At 37.3% G+C, this 21,787-nt stretch overlaps 2 protein-coding genes across 8 annotated transcripts in view; one reads left to right on the forward strand and one right to left on the reverse strand.

Annotated features, from left to right (window-relative positions):
• The window catches only part of REL (REL proto-oncogene, NF-kB subunit), a 69,332-nt gene that overhangs the window by 36,114 nt on the left and 11,431 nt on the right, over positions 1 to 21,787 (forward strand). The window contains exon 9 of one of the 2 annotated variants that reach the window (XM_070798724.1): positions 729 to 10,254. In XM_070798724.1, coding sequence (XP_070654825.1) covers positions 729 to 1,510 — 782 coding nt within the window. In that variant the 3' untranslated portion in view covers positions 1,511 to 10,254. Of the gene's footprint in view, positions 1 to 728; positions 21,120 to 21,787 lie in introns of those variants that run through there. The other variant, XM_019970204.2, reaches the window with a different exon arrangement.
• The window catches only part of PUS10 (pseudouridine synthase 10), an 82,850-nt gene continuing 74,341 nt past the window's right edge, over positions 13,279 to 21,787 (reverse strand). For 5 of the 6 annotated variants that reach the window (XM_070798727.1, XM_070798726.1, XM_070798725.1 and 2 more), the window contains 2 exons: positions 19,985 to 20,127; positions 13,279 to 17,373 (listed from right to left, as the gene is read on the reverse strand). In XM_070798727.1, the coding sequence (XP_070654828.1) occupies positions 17,202 to 17,373; positions 19,985 to 20,127 (315 nt within the window). In that variant the 3' untranslated portion in view covers positions 13,279 to 17,201. The remainder of the gene's footprint in view (positions 17,374 to 19,984; positions 20,128 to 21,787) is intronic. The other variant, XM_070798728.1, reaches the window with a different exon arrangement.

Below are 21,787 nucleotides of genomic sequence, written 5' to 3' on the forward strand. Positions count from 1 at the left end.
CATTTGATTGCATATTGTTTATGGCTCTTTTCTTGTACTATTAGAGCTGCAGAGTTAAGAAGTTCCAATAGAGGCTGCATGGTGCACGAAACCTAAAATATTTACTATCTGGCTTTTTATGGAAAAAAAGTTGCCAATTTCTGGTTTAGATTGTTATCCAGGGTTAATTAGAAGTCTTTTTTTTTCTTTTAATGTTCTTAAATCAGTGCTTCTTGGTTTAATATGTACAGCAGTCATATAATACGTAATTAAATATACTACTACATTTTTTTCTGAAAATTTTATAGACCATTAGTGTGAGTTATATCATAATATGGCTTAGAAATTTACGTAGATTTCTCAATCATCCTTAATGTTTCCTCCATCCCTCCATTTTCTCCTGAAAGAAGAGAATATGAAATGATTTTGAATATTTAGAGGCCCATTAAGTGAAATTCTGACATTTATCTTTCACATTTCAAAAATACCTTTATAAGGCCTCAGAAGCTAGATTTCCACATTTAACAGAAATGAAATTTTCTGTGCCAAAATAACTTACCAAATTATTTTATATGCATTTGTAAAACAGTATTACAGAATTCAGTTTTGGACTTATGTAATAATTATCTCCTATTTAACATTTTTATTTGAAGCGTTTGATTTCCTTGAAAATTTTTTGAGTGTTTATGTAATTTTAATTTAGAATTTTGTTCATTTCAGTTTTGTAAAAATACATTTCCTTCCCACAGAGCCAAACTTGTTTTCTCATGGTGCAGTTTTGCCAGAAACTTCCAGACCTGTTTCAAGTCAAGCAGAATCCTACTATTCCTCCTCTGCGTCCATCTCAAGTACATTGTCACATCCTGCTTCAGCCATGCTACCGATGGGTACTCAGTCTTCTTCAGGCTGGTCATCAGTCGCCCACCCCACCTCACGCTCAGTCAATACAAATTCACTGAGTAGTTTTTCAACAGGGACACTTTCCTCTAATTCACAAGTTATCCCACCATTCCTGGAAATGAGTGATCTGAATGTTTCTAATGCTTGCATTTATAACAATACTAATGACATAGGTAGAATGGAAGCATCATCCGTCTCACCAGCTGACTTATATAGTATTTCTGATGCCAGCATGCTGCCTAACTGCCCTGTGAACATGATAACGCCCAGTAATGACAGCATGAGGGAGACCGATAATCCGAGACTTGTGAGCATGAATCTTGAAAATCCTTCCTGTAATTCAGTGTTAGACCCAAGAGACTTGAGACAGCTCCATCAGATGTCTTCTTCCAGTATGTCAACAGTCACCAGTTCTAGTACTACTGCTTATGTTGCACAGTCAGAGGCATTTGAGGGATCTGACTTTAATTGTGCAGATAACAGTATGATAAATGAGGCAGGACCATCAAACAGTACTAATGCAAACAGTCATGGTTTTGGTCCAAATAGTCAGTATTCAGGTATTGGAGCTATGCAAAATGAACAATTGAGTGATTCATTTGCATTTGAATTTTTTAAAGTTAACTTGTAAGATATAAATGGTGATTCAAGAATTAAATCCCATTAAAGGTAACTATTTTGATGCTACCTTTATAAATGTAACATTTTATGCTTCCTTGACTGAGACTATACCACATTCATAGACCCTTCAACCCTTGAACAACATAGGTTTGAACCTATGGTCTCCTTATACGCAGATTTTCTTTACTATGTCACAGTTGGAGCGTAGTTGAATTCATGGATGCAAAACCGTGGAGACAGTGTGCCAACTATACAGTTTTTTTTTTTAATTGGAATATAATTGCTTTACAAGGTTTTATTACTCCAGATTTTTCACTGTATGGTGTGTGAATACCCCAACCCCCATGTTGTTCAGCTGTACTTATAACCAGGTATGTAAGGAGTTCCTCTAATAGGCACTCTTGCCTTGAGAACTTCTTGTTTTGCTTAAACTGACGAATGATATTTGCTTTTAAGCAAATTTAAGGTAAAACCTGTAATGGCTATGCCATTGGAAAAATTAATTCCTTTATTTTTGGGGACCCCTAAAATAAACCCCAAGGTGACCCCTAAGGGGTTTTCTGAGGATTTTTAGAGTTGTTAAGATTTACATGTACCTCAAACTTCCTTTAAAATGCTGATTGAACAGAATGCAGTAAGCTTTCAAGTAAGCTTTCAGGGTATGGGAGTTCTCTACATTTTGTACTGTTTAGATCCATACATTTAAAATTGCTTGACGTTAGCTTTACAGTTGAGTTCAGTCGCTCATTCGCGTCCAACTCTTTGTGACCCCATGGACTGCAGCACGGCAGGCTTCCCTGTCCCACACCAACTTCTGGAGCTTACTCAAACTCACGTCCATCAAGTCAGTGATGCCGTCTAACCATCTCTTCCTCTTGCCGGCCCTTTCTCTTCCTGCCTTCAATCTTCCCCAGTTTCAGGGTCTTTTCTAATGAGTAAGTTCTTTACATCAGGTGGCCAAAGTATGGGAGTTTCAGCTTCAGCATCAGTCCTTCCAATGAACATTCAGGACTGATTTCCTTTAGGATTGACTGAGTTGGATCTCCTTGCAGTCCAAGGGACTCTCAAGAGTTTTCCAACACCACAATTCAAAAGCATCAGTTCTTCGGCACTCAGCTTTCTTCATAGTCCAGCTCTCACATCCATACATGACTGCTGGAAAAACCATAGCTTTGACTAGACAGACCTTTGTTGGCAAAGTAATGTCTCTGCTTTTTAATATGCTGTCTAGGTTGATCATAGCTTTGTTTCCAAGGAGCAAGTGTCTTTTAATTTCATGACTGCAGTCACCATCTTCAGTGATTTTGAAGTCCAAGAAAATAAAGTCTGTCATTGTTTCCCCATCTATTTGCCATGAAGTGATGGGACCAGATGCCATGATCTTAGTTTTCTGAATGTTGAGTGTTTAGCCATCTTTTTCACTCTCCTCTTTCACTTTCATCAAGAGGCTCTTTAGTTCCTCTTCACTTTCTGCCATAAGGGTGGTGTCATCTGCATATCTGAGGTTATTGATATTTCTCCTGGCAATCTTGATTCCAGCTTGTGCTTCATCCAGCCTGGCATTTCATATGATGTACTCTGCATATAAGTTAAATAAGCAGGGTGACAATATGCAGCCTTGATGTACTCCTTTCCCAATTTGGAACCAGTCTGTTGTTCCATGTCCAGTTCTAACTGTTGCTTCTTGACCTGTATACAGATGTCTCAAAAGGCAGGTCAGGTGGTCTGGTATTCACATCTCTTGAAGAATTTTCTACAGTTTGTGGTGATCCACACAGTCAAAGGCTTTGGCCTAGTCAATAAACCAGATGTAGATGTTTTTCTGGAACTCTCTTGCTTTTTCAGTGATTCAGTGGATGTTGGCAATTTGATCTCTGGTTTCTCTACCTGTTCTAAATCCAGCTTGAACATCTGGAAGTTCACAGTTCACGTACTGTTGAAGCCTGGCTTGGAGAATTTTGAGCATTACTTTGCTAGCATGTGAGATGAGTGCAATTGTGCAGTAGTTTGAACATTCTTTGGCATTGCCTGTCTATGGGACTGGAATGAAAACTGACCTTTTCCAGTCCTGTGGCCACTGCCGAGTTTTCCAAAATTACATCCATGTTTTAAGAGGAAGAAGTTTCCTTGGACCTTTCCTCTTCTGTTTGTGTCCCGACTCACTGTGATCTCATCTAGTTTCATGCTGTCAACTCCCAATTTTTACCCCTAGCTTAGACCCACCCCTGAACTCCAGACTTGGAGAAAGAGAGAGACAGAGCGTGTGTGTGTATGTACAACAGCTTGTGTAACATGTCTACATAAAATTCTAATTAAAGCTCAAACTCAACACACTCAGAGCTGAGTTCTTAATCTTCTCTCCCAAACTTGCTTGTCCTTCCTCAATAAATGGCAGTGCCATGTTTCTAGTTGCTCATATTCAAAACAATGGAGTCATCTTTGCTTCTTTCTATCTCCCATATATCCAATCCACCAACAAATCTGGTAGGCCCCACCTTTGAAATATATCCAAAGCTGAGCACCTCTTTTGACCTCTGCTGTTAATATCCTGTTCTGGAGCATATCTTCTCTTGCCTAGATTGAATTATCACTTCCCCAAACTCTCTTTACATCTTTGTGCTCCTGCAAGTCTGTTCTCTGTTGAGTGGCCACAGTGGTTCTTTTTAAAACAAATGAAATCATATTCACTTGCTCAAAGCTATCCAGTGGCTCCCCATGTCACTCAGAGTAGAGACTAAAGTCCTTAAAACTAGCAGGCCCACACTCCCTTCCTCTCCTCACCTCATCCACTACCATTTTCCCCTTCTCGTTCAACTCCAGGCTCTCTGGCTTCAGCACTCCTCTTCAAAAACACCAAGTACAATTATAAGCAGCTCATGAAACTAAATGAGTAAATGGTGCTGAGTACTTTTTTTTAAAGCCATAGTTTCATTGTCTTAGTTAAAACAGGATTATTAAGTGGTGATTTTTTTTTTATTAGAAACTTCAATTGTAACAATGGGCTTCCCTGGTAGCTCAGTTGGTAAAGAATCTGCCTGCAATGCAGGAGACCTGGGTTCAATCCCTGGGTTGGGAAGATCCCCTGGAGAAGGGAACGGCTGCCCACTCCAGTATTCTGGCCTAGAGAATTCTTTATAGTATAGTCCATGGGGTCACAAAGAGTTGGCCATAACTGAGTGCCTTTCACTTTCACTTAAGTATAACAACTGGAATTAAGTGTATTTTCTATAATAAAAATGAATTTTGACCAAAAAACCTAAGTACATTCCTGCCTCAGGCCCTTTGGACTTGGTGTTCCCTCTGCCTTTAATGTTTTTCTCAGCTGTATATGTAGCTCACACCTTGCACCCTTCAGCCTCACTCAGCTGTTACTTGATCAAGGCCTTCCTTGACTGTATATACATTGGTACTCCACGTCTCCCCTCCTTTAAATTTGTCCGTAACACTTAACATGATCTGACTTTTATTTGTTTCCCTATACTAGAATATAAGCTTTGTGAGGGCAAAGTTTTGTGTTTTTGTTGAATCCTGCATTTGTAGAACTGTGTCTGCTTCATATTAAACACTTAGTAAGTATTGAGCATTCAAAGTATTACTAATAGAACTTTGGTTTTTGAAAGAAAGAATAGCTTTAATTATTAAATGTTGATGGTTTTTATAGTTCATGTGACGTTTCAGTCTGTTTCATGTGACATTCAGTTTATTATATCAGAATCATGTATATCAGAATCATTCAGGTTGATGATTAATAACTACTTTGCTTTCAAAACTGTTTGCAAGCAAAGTAATTCCAGTGACAAAATGACTGTAGAATTTGGACAGTAATCTTAATTGTGATGCTAAGTAATTTACTAAAGACCTAGTTTATTTTACAACTAGACCCTACAATTGTTGAGCATATTCCTAGCTACAAACAATGTCTTTTCACTTACATAGGGGCTTCCCTGGTAGCTCAGCTGGTAAAGAATCTGCATGCAATGCAGGAGACCCTGGTTTGATTCCTGGATCGGGAAGATCCCCTGGAGAAGTGCATGGCAACCCACTCCAGTATTCTTGCCTGGAGAATCCCCATGGACAGAGGAGCCTGGTGGGCTACAGTCCATGGGGTCGGAAAAAGTAGGACATAACTGAATGACTAAGCATAGCACAGTATCCAACCAAACCATAAATTTACTGGAAGGATTAAAAACTAGTCAATTTTGTCAAAATGAGGAATGTGCGAATGTCATAAAAATTAAAATTCTGAGTTGAGTGATACTAGGAAATGAGAAGGGAGAGCAAGATAAGAGTGTGGGTCAGTATAGTTTGAGAAACAATAAAGATACCTAACTCACTAATATTTCTGAGTTATGATTTCAGAATGACATACTTTTATTATACAACTGTAAAAATCATAAGCATATAATATACTTTAGTAGAACGTACCAGAAAAAACCTGAAGGCGTAATTTCTTTCCTGTTCAAAATATGAACCCAGGATATCTCCAGACAGTAGCTTAGAGATGATGAACTTTTTTTTAATACAGAATCCTATAATTTTGTATTAACTTGCACTTAGCGGCTTAAACACTGTTAGGATAGCTAAATGGATATTTTAAACTAAACAACCAACTTGTTCTGCAGGTTTTTTCTTGTCTAAGTGGAAGTAAGGTCCTGCTATGTTTGTATTCAGAGTATTTCCAAAGGTTTTTTTATTTTCCAGGTGCTATTTATTGATCATAAATTTTATTTTATAATTTAAAAAAACTGGCAGCTTCTTTTCTCTAAATGTGGTTATACTTTCGTCTGTTCTTCTATCACCCCACTTTCAGTTTTGAGGAAAAAAGGACCTCTTGCTTTGTTAGCTCTTCTTATATAGCAGATCCCTCCTTTTCTCTCCCATCTTGTGTCTGTATCCTCATATAACATTTAGTGCTTTTCTTGTATCAACACAGTAAATGTTTTCTCTCGCCTAAAAGAGCAAGAATAAACCCTTTTCCCACTGCTGTCATGCTCCCTCCCTTCACGTCCAGCACGTCCAGCTGTATGAAGTGCGTTCAGCCCGTTTCCTCACTTCTCAGTCATTCTTTAGCTTGTCAGGCTTTCTCTTTTCTCCTCCTATTTTCTTAGGATATTCTGGGAAGTAACCAGACACCTTCCCTTGTCAAATCTAGTGTCTTCTTACCAGCCCTCACTCTGCTCGACCTATTTATAACCTGTCCTCTTGACCATTCCCTCCTAGGGTACTCCTCTCTGAGGTTGACTTTAGTTCCAGGGTCTCGATCCCAGCGCTCGGTTGGTGCTATTTTTTCCCCTGGTTAAGCTCAAGAGTGTCCAGAAGAAAGCTTCAGCTTTCTCTCAAGAACTGGCTGCTCCTGTCACATTCTCGACTTTCATTAATGGCATTACCATGTACCCTGCCACTGAAGATATTTAATAGAAACCTCGGAATCATATTTTATTCTTTTTTGTCCTCACACTGAGAGAGTTATCAAGTCTTTTTGAATCTGCCTTCTAAAAAACTCTTGCATTTGTCCCTGCTTCACTCCTGCTTCATTCTTAGTTTAGGCCTTCATTCTTCTTCCCTCACAAGAATCTTTTCCATATTGCTCCAGTTAAAAAAGAATTCCCCATACTTCCAATCCAGTATTAAGTAGTTAACGTTCCTTGAAAAACAAACAAACCAAAACCTCTCTCAGGTCGCTAGGCCTCCATGCCTTTGACATGTCATCCACTGTGCCTCTGCTCTTCACAGCCATAGCAAATGGCCTTTGAGAGCTGTGTGATGTTTATGTCCTGCCTCCCTAGCCGAGGCTCAGCTTTGCACATGTCCCAACTGCAGATTTCCTCGCACTGAATTATACACTTACATAGTTAATCTCATTCACCTTTGGGACTCCATCACTTAACACAGTCCCTAGCTGGTGCTAAATAAATGGCAATATTAAGAGAGGGAAAGAATGAAACTGACATATATATGATTATAAAAAATGTGGACAAGTGTATCATTTTTAAAGAGGAAGGTATTTAATCTGGTAGGGAAAGCAGTGATTACCAGGCTTGTGAAATACTTTACCCTCTGCCTCCTGTAGTGTTGAAAGTATTAAGTAGAAATTTTACAGTTCTTAGGATAACTGTCTTGTATCTCTGAACTTACTCCTCTCTGTGTGGCAGGTTTAATCTCACCTGTGGTGTATTCCCTCAGCACATTTCCCTTGCACAGAAACTCCAGTATTCATGTAACCAATCACTTTTTTTTTTTTTTGTAATTTATTAAGAAAATTTTTTTTATTATTATTTTTTACTTTACAGTATTGTATTGGTTTTGCCATACATCAACATGCATCCACCACCCAATCACATTTTTGAATGTCTAATGTGCAAAGCACCATGTTTGGGGCTAGAAATGACATAGAGGTGAATGAGACAACAGACTTGCTCTCAAAGATGTCAGTCTTTTTCTTTTGAGGGATAACATACAGTAAAGTGCATAAAGTAGGCTAATTTTAAATTTACAGCTTGGTGAATTTTTACATATGTAAATAATCATTTCTACATCCCCAGAAGTGTTCTTCCTGCCCCTTGCCAGGAAAAAACCTCAAAACCACTATCTGATTTCTGTCATCAGAACCTACTCTGTAATTGGCATTCAGCACTGGTAGCTTGGCTTCCCTACTCAAAGCCTTAGTGAACAACAAACAGCTGGGTTATTTCTAACCTAATGCTTCAGAAAAACAAACTATGCTGTCCATGTTAAGAGAGACTTAGAATTGGTGATCCAGGGTGCCTAGTAGTCCCAAATAATTTCTTCTATCATAACTTGATTTATTGAGGGCTCTTAAAAAATTACTGTGTGGTGTTAAATAACAGAAACGGAAAGAGTAATTTTCAGTCAGGACATCTGGGTTTGAGTCTTCAGCTTTGCCACTTAGAAGTTATTTTGCAGATGGCACTTCCTATGGGCCTAGCTCTTCAGATATAAAACACGTGGTTTCCAGCCTACTTACCTCATAAAGTGTGTTGTATTAAGTAAAATAATGCATAAGAAGCACTGTAAACTGTATAGTACAAATCAAATATCGTGGTAAACCAACATAATGCATATACCCCGTGGCCCTGATAATCTCCAATCCAGACACTTCTTCCAGTTCACAGAGTGACAAATCACTGTGGATTAGATTCTTTAGTAAGAACCCTGAGATGACTTTCTCTTTAGAATGGCTAGCTATTGTCCAGGCCAGGTCTGGAGGACTTTGATTTGGCCATATCCTTTCCAGAACATTTCCTATTGTATACTGAAGATAAGGTCAATCAATGACTTCCAGTTCTCAAATTCTAACTCTTAATTTCTTTGCCAAAATTGACTACAAGTTGCGAGTATTATGACTATATTCCTAAAAAGGAGTCTCATCATAGTTAATAAAGTAGCCACTGAAAGATTTCTGATCTGTTTTGCTTCTGGAGATGGAGTATATGCTTTTTGCATTGCATGTAACAGAAATTTCATGCTTTTTACATAATAAGCCCAGATGTGGGCAGTGAATCAGAGATAAATATATGAGTTGTCTTGTCCAGTTTTATGCCTTTGTCTAAGATTCAGTCAAATTAATATTTTTAACTAATACATCTTAGCAGAGTTTAAAGTACAAACTTAACATCAGTGAGTAAAGTCAAATCTCAATAGTAATCATGTCTCCACTACCTTCACTAATAAAACACAGGTACAAAACAATTATTTCTTCTAAATATTTTTTCTATTCTAAATGTCTACAGTTTTAGGAAAAAAACCTACTAGTAATTAATTATATATTTAAAAGGAGTAGCATTTATACTCTTTATTCTTATATGTCTTATTTCTACAACTTCAGTTTACTGTTGGACTTAAGAAATTTAAAGAATAACCAAAAAATCATTAAACACCTATGTGTTATCAGTAATAAATAGTAATTAGCAAAATGTTGGTGCTTCAGTAAATCAAATTCTCAGGAATATGGGCAGATCAATAAAATACAAAATTTTTTTAAAGGTAGCAAACATTCATCTTGCTTATTTTCTTAAACTTTAATCAAACATTATAGCTTTGCATAAAATGTAGTGAAAAATAAGTTGGAGTGTTTGAGGATCTATTTCTGAAATTTAGTCTCAGGAGACTTCGTTGGTGACACACTTGATTTTATTGGGTAATTAGATAAAAATACTGATCACTGATCCCTGGATTGGGACAATCCCCTGGAGGAGATGGCAACCCACTCCAGGATTCGTGCCTGGAGAATTCCATGGACAGAGTAGCCTGGCAGGTACAATCCATGGGGTAGCAAAGAGCCAGACACAACTGAGCACATGGTGCACACTTCAGACAGCTTTAAGATGACACAGAAAGGAAAACACCAAGTTTTTGGGTAATAGGCATTCTTAAATGAATGGTTCAAATCAGATGACTCCTTTTCTAGATGATTTCCATTTTAAAAGAGTGTACTTAAAAATACTGTTAACTATGAAGATCCCCAATTCCCGCAGAATATCACTGTTCTATTTTTTTAAGTGTTATAAATATTTGTATATGCTTCTTAATGACTAATGAATTTGGAAGCACTGAAAAACTGATTTTTAAAAGTTCTCAACTGTTTAATTATTTAATGTAAGTCTAATACTTAAAAGATGAAATCATTTTTTAAATGTCAAAATGTGTTTTGTAAAGACTATTTTATTACTTTTGTAATATCTTGTATACAATGATTTTTTTCTTGATAATATAATAAATAGAAAAAATTCTAAAGCTGTTATAAAAATTTGCTATCTGATTTTTAAAACATTTGAGATTTTCTTATATTTATAGCATACGCCTTACAGAAGAAGGCAGTTTTGGTTGCTTAGAAACATTAGACATTTTTATGGAATACTACAGCTGAATATATTTGCATATGTAACTGTCCTTTAAAATGATAATTCTGTATAGTACCAAAATGCCTTTTTAAAAGATTTTCATTTTCTGTCTTCCTAACTTAATTGCTCCCTGTGTCTCTCCCTTCTTGAACAATTCAGAACAAAAATCATTTGCTTATTCTGCACAAGATAAGAGTTACATCTGCCACAGGAAGAAAAGGTGCTGGCCTAGTGTGGGATTACAGTATGGAGCCTAGGAACATTTGAGGGTAGGAGGGAGGGGAATCTCAGTGATCTTGAATAAGGATGTGGCAATAGAAGATTGGTTATTTATCAAAGGGAATGATCTATTAAGTAAAATGTTAAGACTAATAGGGGCCAGATTTCTGTCAGAAAGGAACTGCAAATACGGAAAGGGAGAAAACTAGAAGAAGGTTGGAATTGGAAGGACTGGTATAAGCTCATAGTTTGTATAGGTAAATACACAAGTATATGTGTACACATGCACGCCCTGAGAGGGCTTGGGAGCAGCAATGCCACAGTGGCAATGGGCTCACCTAGTGCCTAGATCTTTTTTCCATCATTTTCCATGAAAAGGAACCAGTTCTTCTTAGAGAAATGGCCATTTCAGGGCTGCAGATGAAATACAAGATAAGCCTGGAATGTCTTTGTATTAGAAAGTAAGAACATGCTTTAGGAATGATGGGGATATGTCAGAAGGACAAAGGAGCCAGCTTAAAGGGGTATCCAGTGGCCAAGTCAACACTTAGAAATAAAAATAAATGTCAGTAACAAATTATAAACCATCAAATAAAATAGGAAGCCATGAATCCCCAAGAAGGATGGGGATTCGGTGTAATGCCAACCTGTAAATGTAAAATGAATGGTGGAATTAGAAAATCATTTGACAATCATTGTGATAGGTTCAGGTGAAAGTCTTCAATAAATGCTAAAACTAGTGAATGAAAAGTTTGATGGTCTCCCTATAAGATACTTATTAAAGGGGAAAAAAGGGTTAACTAAAAAATTGGAGGAGCTTGGCACATATCACCTTTATTAACTGATCAAAGCCCAGTCACCAGTAACTGCATGTATCAAATCATGTGACAGCTGAGAAGATGTAAGACGGTAATCTTCCATTTGTGGGTATTCTTGCTAGAAAGGTGCAAGCTAAACCTAAGTATAAGGGAGAAACTAGAAGGAGGTTGGAATTGGAAGTACTAGTATAAACTCAGTTTTTAGTATGAGTTTTCAGTTTGTTTCAGGCAAGCCCAAATGAGGAATAGTCAGCAAAATAGCCTGAAATCCTCAAAAACATTAAACTAATGAAAATCAAGGAAAGACAAGTTGTATCAGATTCGTGAAGATTAAAGAAACTTAAATGCAGAATGTCATTCCTGACTATGAAGGACATAGTTGGGACAACTGGTGAAACTTGAACTGGGTGTGTGGATTAATTTATAGTAGTATTGGAGAAGGCAATGGCACCCCACTCCGGTACCCTTGGCCTGGAAAATCCCATGGACAGAGAAGCCTGGTGGGCTGCAGTCCATGGGGTCGCAAAGAGTCGGACACGACTGAGCGACTTCACTTTCACTTTTCACTTTCCTGCACTGGAGAAGGACATGGCAACCCACTCCAGTGTTCTTGCCTGGAGAGTCCCAGGGACAGAGGAGCCTAGTGGGCTGCTGTCTATGGGGTCGCACAGAGTGGGACACAACTGAAGCAACATAGCAGCAGCAGTATTAGTGGGACTTCCCTGGTGGTCCAGTGGCTGACTCCCATGATCCCAAAGCAGAGGCCCGGGTTCAATCCATGGTCAGGGAACTAGATCCCACATGCCACAACTAAGAGTTTGCATGCCACAACTAAAGATCCCACATCTTGGAACTATAGATCTCACGTGTGGCAACTAAAAAGATACTGCATGCTGCAACTAAGACCCAGTGCAGGCAAATAAATATATAAATAATAAAGGTAAAAAAAAGTAATATTAGTGTTAATTTCCTGATTTTGATAGTTACATTGTGATGAAGTAGAACAATGCCCTTGTTTGTTGGAATTTGTCCTTATTTATAGGAATTACACACCTAGTGTATTTGAGGAGATATATTTCAGGAAAAAACAGTCTTTGTACTTTTCTTACAAATTTGAAGTTATTTTAAAATGAAAAAAATTGAAAAATGTTATAAAATGTATTTTCTCTATAATAATAAAGGCTATCATTAAAAAAAAATCAACTCAGGAAAGCTTAATCAAAGTTCATTTTCTTATATGGAGTTAAAAATCAAAGAACAGAACCCCGTAAGATCTACTTAAATAATATGCTTTTTATAGAAATAGAAATTTAATTTCTAAATTGATTTCACATAACGTAAATGAAACCACTTATCTTACTTGGGGAATCTTTCATTTTACCTTTTTTTTTTTTTCACTTTTCCAGCTATTCAGTGTTTTTCTTAAAACAAGACTGTATTTGGGACAAAGATATACTTAAAGTACAAAGGGCCCTTTCCCTTAAGTGTTTCTAAAAAAACAAAAACAAACATTTAAACAATAGGAGAAGATCACAAAACTAATTTAAGAATATTTTTATATAGGCAAAAAAACTATATTTTTTGCACTCTATGTTTTCAGTTCTAATTAAACAAAGACCTACATTAATTTTCAACAACCTGTCTCATGAATAGTTGGAATAAGTATATACAGCTGTTTCCTCTTGAAATTTTATATAATCCCAGTATAGTAAGTATAATAAGTCTTCTAATAATTGCTAAGGAGGTTCTTAATTCTTTCATTTGCAGATCTACTAAATGCAAAGCTGAGCCAAGAAGAAACCTACAAAAGACTATTTCTCAAATTATTTAAATCTCTCTTGTAGCAAAATTTCCCTAGAAATTAAGAAACATTCACACAATTACGTTTTTAACCACAAGTTTATTTCTATTATCCCTTTCTCATTTTCTGGCACTGAGAACAATGAAAAAGTAATTTGCTGTTACCAGGTGGCTCAGTGGTAAAGAATCTGCCTGCCAAGCAGGGGACTTGGATTCAATCCCTGGGTTGTGAAGATCCCCTGGAGAAGGGACTGGCTACCCATTCCAGTATTCTGGCCTGGAGAATTCCATGGACAGTCCATGGGGTCGCAAAGAGTCGGACATGACTGAGTGACTTTCACTTTCATTCACATACGAAATTTTTTCATGTCAGTTAAAGCATTTTCCTGATTCCTAAGGTTAATGATACAACTCAGTATCTCTGAAGCATGTTTTTCTGTCTTTTTATTTGTCTTTGTTGCTATGAGTGGTCCTTCTCTAGTTGCAGTGAGCAGGGGCTACTCTTCATTGCAGTGCATGGGCTTCTCATAGCGGTGGCAAATCTTGTTGCAGAGCACAGGTTCTAGGCTCTCGGGCTTCAGTAGTTGTGGCTTACAGGCTCAGCAGTTGTGGCATATGGGCTAGTTGTTCCGTGACACGTGGGATCTTCCCGGACCAGGGGTTGAACCCATGTCCCCTGCATTGGCAAGAGGATTCTTATCCACTGTACCACCAGAGTAGTTCTAAAGCATGTTTAATGGAGAGATGGGAAACTGAGTATTCCATACTATCCAGGTCACATGTGTTCCAAAATAAGTTCAGAAAGTTGAATCATGGTGATGGAAATTGCACTTATATCTGAAATTTTAACGAGACTCCTTTCTGAAACTTTTCTCTTAATGATCCATCCATTTTCTTTAGGTTGTGCTTATTTAATGATTTTCCTTTTCAGAGTACCAACTGATGATTAATTAACAAATGGTAATCATATGAGCTCACATGAAATTTACTTGGGCTATTTTTTTGTAAGCTTGATTTGGTATCTAAATTCCAAAAGTGAGTTCTCATGGTTATGTGCATTAAAATGACATTCTAGGTACCTGCTTCATGTAGGAGGTGCTCAATAATAAGGTTTTTTAGAAAGGACCCTAGAGACCAGGAAACTTCGGTCCTAGTCCCAGATATGGAACTTGAGATGAATTTTAGATAAATCAATTAACTTCTATTCTTTGGTTTTCATATTTATAAAGTGGAGATGATAATACTCTTATCTACCTGATGAAGATGTTTGCAATTAGATAATATATTGAAGCACTCTGGAATAATATCAGCTTACCTTTGTTTAGCAAGTCAGTTTTTCAGAATCTTATCCCTGGGATTAAAGTCATTGAAGGCACTTGTGTCTCCTCATTTAAAAGTCTCTTACCATGGTATGCCTCAGTTCCTAAGGTGTTACTTCCTCTTCCCCAGGAAACATACTGACAATTCTAGATTGTCAGAATAGTGGACAATTGGAGTCATTAAGATTTTGACAAATCATACCAAAACAGTACTTCTATTGGTGATCACTTGCTTGAAGCTTACTGGGAAAAATATGAATGATGTCAGATTTTCATTTGATATCCTAGAATATTATAAGGATACTGTGCTGCATAAATCTAGAGGTAACTTTTATCAAGATCATTTAAAAAATTTAAAATATGATTTTAACTATCTTATGGAGGGAAATTTTGCTGAAAGAAATTAGAGCTTCTCAGATTATCAGAGAATGTATCCTGTTTTTGTAACTCTGAATGGTTTCATTATTCATAATTTGTTGGGGATTGGAGAAAAATCATAAGACATCCTTAGAATAATTCAACACAAATTATACACATAGATAGATCCTGAGATGTTACAACAAATTTAAAAATACATAGATCAACATGATCCAAATGATTTCCAAGACACCGTTATGGTGGGTAAAAACAACCATTTTACAGTGTATGCTGGATGGACGTCCATGCTGAGCTGGAAAAGCCTACTCTTTGTTTCCAAATCTGAAAGCTAGTCATCCAGAGCAGGGGGCCAGTCAACATCTACAGACTAGAAGGAAGAAAACAAGTCATTAACACATTATTGTTCTAGTAAGCATTTACTGGTAATGCTATATATATTTAATAGTTTTAATATAATGCAACAGAGGAAACTGCATTGGAAGAAAACAGCCATAGAACATCTCAATTTAACACTCTAAAATCCACTCTAGGACTTGGGGTTCTTGGACCTGGGGTCTCTTCCTGAATTCACTGAGTATTTGGTTACTCAGCCAGTTATTTAATTGTACTTTTTGATCAAAACAAGTTTAGACTATATTTATAAACAAGTCAAGAGTATATTTAAATTTTTTAAATGTTATTTATGGGAAAATGAATGAATGTAGGGGGCAATACCAACTTTCCCTCAAAAGTCTCAGCAACTTTTAGTCTTCATTTTCCCATCCTGCATTTAACAGTACTACATTTAAAGTAGTCTTTATACTTACAATGTTGTTTGTAACTTAGCAACTAAATGTGAAATAAATCATTATGAAAGATCACCTGAAACTAGAAAAGGATTAGAGATTTTTGCATTCACATTAATATAATTTTTGTTGCTTTTAAAATTGAATTTATCTATCTCTACTCATCCTGGTTTGGCTCTTCTGGAACAAAACCTTGATCTTTAAGTTATAATGGAATTACAGTAGCAGACTATTGGCCTCCACATAAAACATCATGTCCCAGGCATTAGAAGTATGAAATTGCACTTTGCCTTAACTACGTAGAGGGCCTAATTTAGAAGTTAAAACAAACAAAAACAAACTACAAAAAGCAAACAACAAAACTACCAGGCCCGCATTGTTTTTTAATACCTAAAGTGTAAAACTTGAAATGACTTACAAAAATTATTTAAGTTAATCTATGAGTCAATACAAGACTTGGGAATTTTTATTAGAAAAGCCCAAATAAGTATTGTGTGTATCTGTATCTTTTACAAATGCCAAGAAATACTTTGGTTTCATTTCAGAGAATAGCCATAAACCAAACACCTATATATAAATTTATGGGTGGTTTTTCAAGCCTGAAAACCAAAATTACTGATCACAGTATCTAGTATGCGTTGAGGGCAGGGGAAAGTAGGCATATTTATTGGGTTTTTAAAGTTGTACAGGTGATTGTAGTGGACAGTCAAGGCTGAGAAGCTCTGGCCTTTGGCTCTTCGACACTCCTAAGCTATCCTAAGAATTAAGGTCAAAGAAGATGAATGCATTTGGAATTTTCTTTAGGAGAAGATTGTCTTCCTGAAAATGACAGTCTTACTAAGAAGATTCCCTGCAACCCTCAAGGTGCTATCACTGGTTGTCCCGCAGGAGGTGTATAAAGTCTAACCCGAAAGAACTCAAGGGAAGTGCTGGTAAGGTAATAATGCTCCAGTGATCATTTGATTACCATGGCTGTTTTCACACCAGGTAATTATACCCACTTCTTTTCATTTATACTGAGATGATTCCCAAGTGCAAAAATTCACCGCCCACCTTTTTTTGTGGGCTGGGGGGCTGTTTTTAATCAGATATTTACCAAAGTGTACAACTTGTGACTCAATACCTATTGGTGCTCAAATGAGGAAAATATTTATGGAGCATTTCCTGAAAGATCCATTCATCCCATCCTTCTAATTAAGAATGTAATCTGATTTCAATTCATACGATATGAATGGAGAATTTCTTTTATACCGTATCATAGAAGCCTTATGGGACTGCTTTTATTTATAACCTTTGACTCATTCCATTTTCCATCCCTACTTATTTCTGAGTAGGCTGTCTTAAATTCTCTACAAAAGAGTCCAAAGGATATGTGAGGGGCACTGAAAACTTTGTTTCCTTGCATGGTTCAAGGGTCTCATGTCATATGTTAAGCACAGTTAGTCAATTGGCTATATATTTGTAAGAATCATAAACGAGACCAATTTCAAATATCTATTAAAGTGAACAGTACTATTTGGCTTAGTGCTGCAATAGCATAATGTTGGCTGAATTCAGTGTGTAAACAGGCATTTCCACAATTAAATGGTTTACCTCAACATCCAGCTCAAGAATGTCTGCAGTCACATCCATCAGAGAGCCAATGTTTGGCTTGGTTCTTCCAAAGTCTCCATGTACAAACTCTTTAATGTAGCTGAGGTTTGTTTAAGGATAAAATGAAGATAGTCATGTAATACCAACTGTTAGGTGAGATTTGACAGGTTGGAGGGGAAATGACAAAAGCAGAAATGCACCAGAAGGAGTTTATTTCTGAGCCATGATTGGGACGTATATCTTAGAAAATATAGCTATGGCAATCAATAAGCTACGGCAAACTGATTCCTACCGGTCTGGGAGCCAACACTGGGGCCTAGAGCCTGTGTTTACACCAAACTTACAAGAGTCATGACTTTTCTTTTGGCTCATCTCCAAGCGCCAAAGTTTGAATATGGATTTTTAAAATTAACTGTAGTTCAGTGCTTTTAAAAAAAGAACTTCAGCTGTTTTCTTTTTTGCCACAAATTCTATTTTGCCATCTTTTTGGTCTCATCATTTTTTAGTAATGACAGCAGATATCTGCCAAATGGTAGGTTTTCACAGGGTCACTCATGGTGACATTATTGATGGCTTCTCTTGTAACATGACGCAGTGACACAATAACAATAGGATGGGAGACAATGTACATATTTAGACTTAATGAAGGTCCTTCAGAAGGATCCTAAATTCCAGTTGTTTGCAATTCTTGCATGGTTAGCAATAGACCTAATTCTTTTGTGTGTGTATTTTTCTTATAGATTTTCAAATTTCAAAGTCAATGATTAATCCTAGAATTATTCAGATTACCTTAATACTCCTCACACAGAACTCTACTATAATCTTAACTGTATTTTACCTGAGAGATTTGTTTTTGCCAGCATTCAGTAAACACTCATTTAGCCTATGTTATCTATAAACCAGTACTTAGTATAAAAATGTAATATAATTTGAATATAAAAGTTTATTCTGAAAAAAAAAAGTTTATTCTGAGATGATAAATATAAAGTTAAAACCATAATATGATGATATTAAGTCTTCCTCACTTTCTTATAATTTGTTCACTGTACTTTCACCAAATATTTTGACTCAAACATAAGGTATATAGTTATCTAGTTAACTGTCTTCTTCGCTAAACTCATAATTGCTCAACCATCCCTTTTCCCTCACCTCTTTAGAGAGTGCTACTTCTGAATAGCAATGATGAGGGAGGATGAGAAAAAGTCCCAGAATAACCAATTAAAAGGTCCATAATGGTTTTTATTCATAGCCAGAGGGATGAAGTATAAGTCAAATGAACTAGTTCGGTATACTGAGCAATATACGAGAAAAATTCACATAATTCTGTGAATTATGGACTCTTAAGTTTTACTGTGTAATAGTCTTCCTTGGTTAATGCCTTAGACTTGTTCTAAAAGTATGTTAGTGAGATTGAAAAGACATTGGCTTCTTCCTTAAGACCACTGCATTCTTCTTAGCACATCAAAACAAATGCTAAAATTAGATTAAAATGTATGTCTTTTATATCTGTGATTTCTCTGAAATTCCACCCACTGTCCATCTACAATAAGCAAATGTGCTCCATGTCCCCTGGTCTAAATAGGTCATCACTTGATTGAAACTACAAAAATTTAGGAGATTTTCAGAGTAAATAACGTGTACCTATTTTAGCTTGGTCAGTCCTGGGGTGGAGTAGGTAAAGAGAAGAGGAGAGAAGATTGATGGAAAGGAGAGGCAGACTAGTAACAGAAAGACAGTAAGAATGCTATTTGGTAATTAAAACTTGACTTATTTCTCCCCTGTTATTATATCCAGTAAGTTGTCATGAGTTTTATACCAATTAGAAGGTTTCATACTTCATATTATTCAATCACAAAATAGCATCAAACCAAGAAACAAATAAAAACTTGGGGCACTTCTGAAAAATAAACTAAAACTAAGACAAAGGCAGTTCCCTGATATATTTTAACCCAGCAACTAAGATCTGATACAAGGATTTCCCTGGTGGCTCAGATGGTAAAGTGTCTGCCTATAATGCGGGAGACCTGGGTTCAATCCCTGGGTTGGGAAGATCCCCTGAAGAAGGCAATGGCACCCCACTCCAGTACTCCTTCCTGGAAAATCCCATGGATGGAGGAGCCTGGCAGGCTACATCCATGGGATTGCAAAGAGTCGGACACGACTGAGCAACTTCTCCCACTCACTCACTCAAGATCTGATACAAAACCACACAAAGCAGGGTAGGTTACAGACAAATTATTTAAACTGGGACCGTTCTCTTGTTCTGGGCCAGTGGCCGGATAACGTGAAGGTCTGCATGTGAAGTAGGGCCACTCCCATCCATCACCCCTGTTTAATCATCTGGGGCAGAATGCTGAAAGGACCTAAATGTGGTTGTCAGTATGTGGCCTGCAAAATGTGTAAAGGCATAAATCAATCAAATGTGTTCCCTGAGCCCTTACTATGCCCTCAGTACCTCAGCATTGTGTAAGACACTACGTATTTTAAGGTTCACATTGAATTGGCTGCTGCCTTGTGATTTACAATGTCATTTTGAAAAGCACAAATTTAATAGGTCAAAATACCTCAGATAGAAAAAGAAAAAAATTCTTCTACAACCCAAACCTTTCCTGAACAGTTTCAAGATAAGGTTGAACCTCTTTCCCAGGGTGGCATGAATTCTCCCAATAGGATTCTGGAAGACTTAGTGCTACACAAGGGTGAAGGGATACGTTCCAGCTTGAGTCTTCAGGTAGAGGCGGAAATGGTGCTCGTCCACATAGCGTGTCTCCATGGAGTGAATGATGCGAGTTCTCACAGCCAGGGGCCTCCGGTGAAGGACCCGTAAAGGTGTTTTCTGGTCAATATTTAAGTCCTAGAGAAGGATATGAAAACCATGTTTCAGCTTTCCTGCCCAGTGAAGCCTGTCTTAGCATCTCCTTTGTCATCCATGGCTCACTATAGATGTTTTCTTAAGGATCCCATCTATTACTATCAGGATAGAAACTAATACTGTAATAAATTGTATTCTCTAAGGTTCAAACTTTGTGGGACTTCCTATAATCTAGTCCACAATTACTTATCATCTGGGCCCCAGTACACCATATAAAAACAAAGTATCATTGATTTGAAGTAAATGATACCCAAGGTCTCTTTTGTTCTAGCATTGACAAATTGATTGGACCCTGGAGTGTTATCCTGCCCATTAAACAAAGATCTTCTAGAAGATAATGTTCTTACTTTTTTTTCCCCCTAACCCAGCAGAGTGACCTAATAGTGAGAAATTCATACTAAGGTGAAAAATGGTGTTTATAGAAGATGGACATCAGCATCACTTGTGTGCCTGGGCAGTGTCCATGTTGTAGGGATAATAATATACCTATTCACAGGGTTATAATATCTGGGAAATTTTCAGCTGCATCATTGTCTAGGGTGGTGTTTCAGAATAACAATTACAAGTAAACCAGAACCTCTCAATATTTGTCAGCCCAGTTCAAGTTACTTGAGAATTACATTGCATGTTTTTTTTTTTTTTACAGCTCAGCTTTTTAGGGACAAAGGCTTGGTTTTCTCACAATTAGAGATGTCCTTTTATGTCACAAGATATAAAGAAATACAGGTTAATATTGTAAAAGGCCAACTAATTCCCAGTTTTAAGAATAGATACTGGGTATAACCAGCAATGTAGGTTCACAAGAACTTTGAATCCTTTGCAATTTCTTGTTGGAACAACTCCTTCCTGATTTATGTGATTAGTAAGTGCCTGAAGCCATGCTGAGAAAAGAAAGATTTCTGTCTGGGCTCTCCTCTATCAAGTTCTCCACCAAGAAAGAAGAGCAGGTTCTGACAAAGACTACACTTGAAATGGTATGACTGCTTTCTTTTATCAGAGCAGTGAGTCAATGGCTCCTCCTAACTTGTGGGTTTTACGATTCTATAATTCTTTGATTTTAGAAGCACTTTGTTCGGATGAGATAACTTGTCTCCATAAGGTCTAACATTACTCTGGTCAAAAAGACCAAAAAGAGAAAAAGGACAAGGCTGAATTATTATAGGATCTATAAAGATATGGTCTCCACTTTAGGGCATAGAAGCAGCTGGGCTTTAACTAGGTGACTAGGTGCAGGGCGCCCTTCCCCTGTTTCCAGAGTCATTCCTGGGACTCTGACCCAGGAGCAGGCGATGGAGTTAAAGCTGAGCCATAAGACACACCACCGCTTCCGACACAACACTCAGATGGACACACACTCGTCTGTCTTTTTGGTCTCTTGGTTTTTTAGTAAACAAAATGAAACCACTTCATTTACTCCAACACTGTGCTTTGCTTTCCCACACTGCTGAATTTTTCAGAAACACATATAAAGATACACAGTGATTTCTTCCTTACAACTAGGTTGCCCTGGACTTCCCTGGTGGTCCAGTGGTTGAGAATCTGCCTGCCAGTGCAGGGGACATGGGTTTGATACCTGGTCTGGGAAGATTCCACATGCTACGGGGCAGCTGGGCCTGTGACACAACTACTGAGCCCAAGCTCT

This window comes from Bos indicus, chromosome 11 (assembly GCF_029378745.1).
Source record: "Bos indicus isolate NIAB-ARS_2022 breed Sahiwal x Tharparkar chromosome 11, NIAB-ARS_B.indTharparkar_mat_pri_1.0, whole genome shotgun sequence".
In the NCBI taxonomy this organism is placed as follows: Eukaryota; Metazoa; Chordata; class Mammalia; order Artiodactyla; family Bovidae; genus Bos; species Bos indicus.